The sequence below is a fragment of the Atractosteus spatula genome, chromosome 25 (assembly GCF_055471065.1).
Source record: "Atractosteus spatula isolate fAtrSpa1 chromosome 25, fAtrSpa1.hap1, whole genome shotgun sequence".
In the NCBI taxonomy this organism is placed as follows: domain Eukaryota; kingdom Metazoa; phylum Chordata; class Actinopteri; order Semionotiformes; family Lepisosteidae; genus Atractosteus; species Atractosteus spatula.
The window spans coordinates 3,766,491-3,770,332 of NC_142730.1; the positions used below are offsets into that span (position 1 = coordinate 3,766,491).

Consider the following 3,842-nt stretch of genomic DNA (forward strand, 5'->3'; position numbering starts at 1 on the left):
ATACTGAGTACGCATTAGGTTGCTGTTTTTAAACAATAATGTGTGCTATTTGTAAACATGTTCCTCACACTTGTCAGAAGCTGAATCATGTTTTACTTTCTTTAAGAGAATGAGAAACATAACACCCCTAATCTGTTTGAGAGTAGAACCACTTGTTTTTTTAGATTTGCCTATATTGGATATATACACTGAGCGATACATTTTGTGAGATGATTTAAACTTTGTGTGTAGGTAAATGTGAACATTTTAGGATCTGTCAGGCTTGCAAAGCTGACCTAAACATGACTATCGAAATGACTTCATTATAAAGATCTCAAAAATGTCACAGGTAAATGTGTCACAAATTGGATATGCTATAGTCAGCCTTTGAATGTTACAATAACTATGTGTTCTTAAATGACTTTCCCAAAAATTTGAAGGTTAAAAAAAAGCCATTTCTTAGTAATGTTTTCTATCAGCTTGATCATTACTTAAAGGTTTTTGGTCTGAAAACGACATGGATATTCGTATTAAATGAAGTCGATGAAGTATGATACACACGGTGGTAAAGCAAAATGATTTGCGTAAGCATCAGAAAACCACGAAAAACACAAAAAATCAACTTGCACCTATGATCTTCACAAACAGACTAAAGTGTATAGCTGGGTGAAAAAAACAGAGCTTCGCTTTGTATTTCAGTTTTGTTTTAAAAAGGTGGTTTCTGGTGCTGTGTTGTTCAGTCTGTATTCCTGTAGGTTTCCTCCGTGTGGTCACTGGTCCTACCAGCAGCGCTCCTCAGAATGTACAGCTTCATGGGAGGTGGCTTGTTTTGTGCGATAGTTGGAAACATCCTCCTGGTGGTTTCCACGGCAACGGACTACTGGATGCAATACCGCCTGTCTGGGGCTTTTGCCCATCAGGGGTTGTGGAGATACTGCATGTCCGGGAAGTGCTACATGCAGACTGACAGTATTGGTAAGTGAAGGAAAGAGGAGGCAATGAACGGAGAACAGATTTGATGGTTTTACAGATCGTTTAGTCCTGTTTTGAAAGATTACAGGGAACTGCCCTATAGGAACCTGACTATTCAGCCCTTTTCTGTTGTACAATATTTGTGAAAATGTGTCTCTGGTTCTCAGTCTTAAATGTGCATCATTTATTGACAGTAGGTAGCCTTTAGCCCTGAAATGCAATATTTGATGTGAAAGGGAGACCTCTGTTGGTCAACAAATCTAATGGCAAGTGCATCATTATTTTAACTTTTACAAATGTGCTAATGGTCTTAGCATTAGCGCAGCATACTGTACGTAAATGACCAAATCGAGGCTAAAACGTCTGCTGAAATTGCACAAATAATGCAAATCACCACAAAAGACTGATTGGATCTATAATCAAGGAGCTTAAATATTGTGATCCTGATATATCACAGGGTGTGATAGACTTGAAAGGTTTTTTTTCTAATTATTATCCTTATTTTCAGTTAACTTTTTTAAATGAAAATGCAGGTCTCTCATAATCTTCTCCATTGTAGGCATTCAGTATGACAGTACAGTATGTCAAAAACTCCAGTATCGAAACTCTTGACAGGCCATTGGAATTTACAACTAAAAGTCTCTTCGTTCTTTTTTCAGTGTCTCTTAAGAGTTAACCGTGCACCCATTTTAATTCCTGTTTAAATGGGGTTTTGGTCATTTTCTCAGTGCAGTGATACAGTTTGATAATGGTTACATATGGTTACATATCAGTTGCTGGTTCATTCCAGGTAAATGCTTTTTCCAGTGAGGGAATTTCTCCTTGTGCTTGATCTTTCTCATTCTTTTGCTCCTCTGTATCAATCAGCCTACTGGAATGCTACAAGGGCCTTCATGATACTCTCCGCCATGTCCTGCTTTGCTGGAATAATTGCTGGGATCCTGTCCTTTGCTCACTTCTCCGCCTTTGAGAGGTTCAACAGGTCCTTTGCAGCTGGGATCATGTTTTTTGTCTCCAGTAAGTCACATTTTTGTCAGAATTAGCTGAAGTGCATCACATGGGATTAGCAGCAGGTCATCTCAGCACGATTCGGAACAGGGAAAATAGATTAGAGAGAAGACTGACTTGGAGAGTCATACCATGCAAGCATGAGTTCTCTCAACACATGCACAGACGTCCAGACCAAATCAGATCATGCTGGTAGAGTTACTAGAGTCAACAGAGTTCCCAATTCTACCACCTGAAGATTGTGCATAACATCCATTTGTTCAGGACAGGACATGTCTAAAAAGTCTTGTTCCCTTGATGACTGTTAATTCAAAGCTTTTACTAACTCATTCATGTGAGGGCTTTTCACATTTGCTTTATTAGTTTATACCAGTTATGTGAGATGAGCAAATGAGAGCACTGGGCACTCAAAGGTGGAAGGCAGATGTCTCTCCTGAAACTGAGCGTATTGTTAGATTGTTATAACAATTTGCTCTTTTAATAATGTTTCAATGATAGTCAAATGATCATGTGTCTGTGTGGCTGTAGAAGAAATACAAATATTACTGTATATGAGTGTTGTTCTGGATTACAGTCTGTTCCTTCGTCCGGCCCTTTTGGATTATTGAGAGCAATTGAGAATCACTTCTTATCCTCTTTTAAAAACTGTACCATATCAGCAAAGAACAGAACGGCAAACCACTACCAAACTGGTGATCAAAAATGTTCTTTCTTGAACAGCTCTTTTTGTGCTCCTGGCTATGGCAATTTACACTGGGGTGACGGTCAATTTCCTTGGAAAACGCTTTGGTGACTGGAGATTCTCCTGGTCGTATATACTGGGTTGGGTTGCTCTTCTTATGACATTCTTTGCAGGTGAGCTTGTCTTCGATCTTTTGAAATATTTCAAAATGTTCTTAACTGATTTCTAACTCCTCAGAAGTAGAAAAACAGAGAAACAGAGAAAAGTCTTCCCTGAATCATAGAGGACAGAAACCATCCAGAAAGATTAATACACATAGGGAATTTTTGCTTTCACGGAAAATAAGATAAAAGTTTTATGTACGTTTTTCCATAGTGTTACTTCTTGTCTTAAACACCTAACTGATATTTAAACTTTAGGAGCTCAAGGATACAACTGTTTTCCACTCTATACATCCATGAAGGTAAAATCATTCAGATATATCAGAATTTAATCATCTTAAAACATATGGTTACACTTTCATTAAGAGATCGCCCTAAGATTAGGCTTCTCCATATAAAGCAAAACCATTCAGTGCAGAGTGCATCAATGTAAAATGTTTAATACTTTTGCACAGCAGTGTTTTAGAAAATAATCTACCGTGAAGATGCTCTGAACTATTCCATGACTATTATAGAATGTTGTGATATTTAACAATGTGGATATCAGCAAGACATGAAAAGAAAAAAAGTGTTGTTAACAAATTGCCCTCTGTCTTCCCCTTTAGGTATATTCTATATGTGCGCCTACAGAATGCACGAGTGCAGAAGAGTTGCTGGACCACGTTGAAAGCGTTTTTCATTCAATGTAAAATCAGGCTTGAAACCTTGCAGACAGGCTGGGTTGAGGAGAAAGAACATTTTTATCGATAATGTAACAATATTAAAAAGGACTGTAAAAAATGGCTCAGACTGCTACAAAGCTAATTCTTATCTTTCATTGTTTTCCACTAGATCTCTGACAAATTAATTTTTAAAACGAATCACATGGAAGAATGTAGTTCAAGTTTTTTTAAAAATAAAAAGAGGAGGTATGCTGTAATACACATCAAATTGGATCTTAAATAAAGATTCAAACAGTACAGTGTTGCTCTACTGCTATTGAATCATAGTAGAGTAGAGTAGTTTATTCCTGTATGTACACATACTGTTCATTGGAATTC

General features: G+C 37.4%; 1 protein-coding gene across 1 annotated transcript; it reads left to right on the forward strand.

The window, feature by feature from the left end:
• Positions 1 to 779: 779 nt before the first annotated feature.
• Positions 780 to 3,469, forward strand: LOC148815091 (lens fiber membrane intrinsic protein-like). The gene is made up of 4 exons (XM_088904995.1): positions 780 to 954; positions 1,819 to 1,968; positions 2,680 to 2,814; positions 3,408 to 3,469. Exons 1-4 carry the CDS (start codon positions 780 to 782, stop codon positions 3,467 to 3,469), a joined length of 522 nt encoding a protein of 173 aa, XP_088761121.1.
• Positions 3,470 to 3,842: the final 373 nt, after the last annotated feature.

Excerpts from the sequence above, each read along its gene's own strand:
- LOC148815091 (XM_088904995.1), top strand. The coding sequence starts at position 780 with ATGTACAGCTTCATGGGAGGTGGCTTGTTTTGTGCGATAGTTGGAAAC. Across the intron at positions 1,969-2,679 it reads GATCATGTTTTTTGTCTCCA|CTCTTTTTGTGCTCCTGGCT; the intron begins GTAAGTCACATT and ends TTTCTTGAACAG. Across the intron at positions 2,815-3,407 it reads TCTTATGACATTCTTTGCAG|GTATATTCTATATGTGCGCC; the intron begins GTGAGCTTGTCT and ends CTTCCCCTTTAG.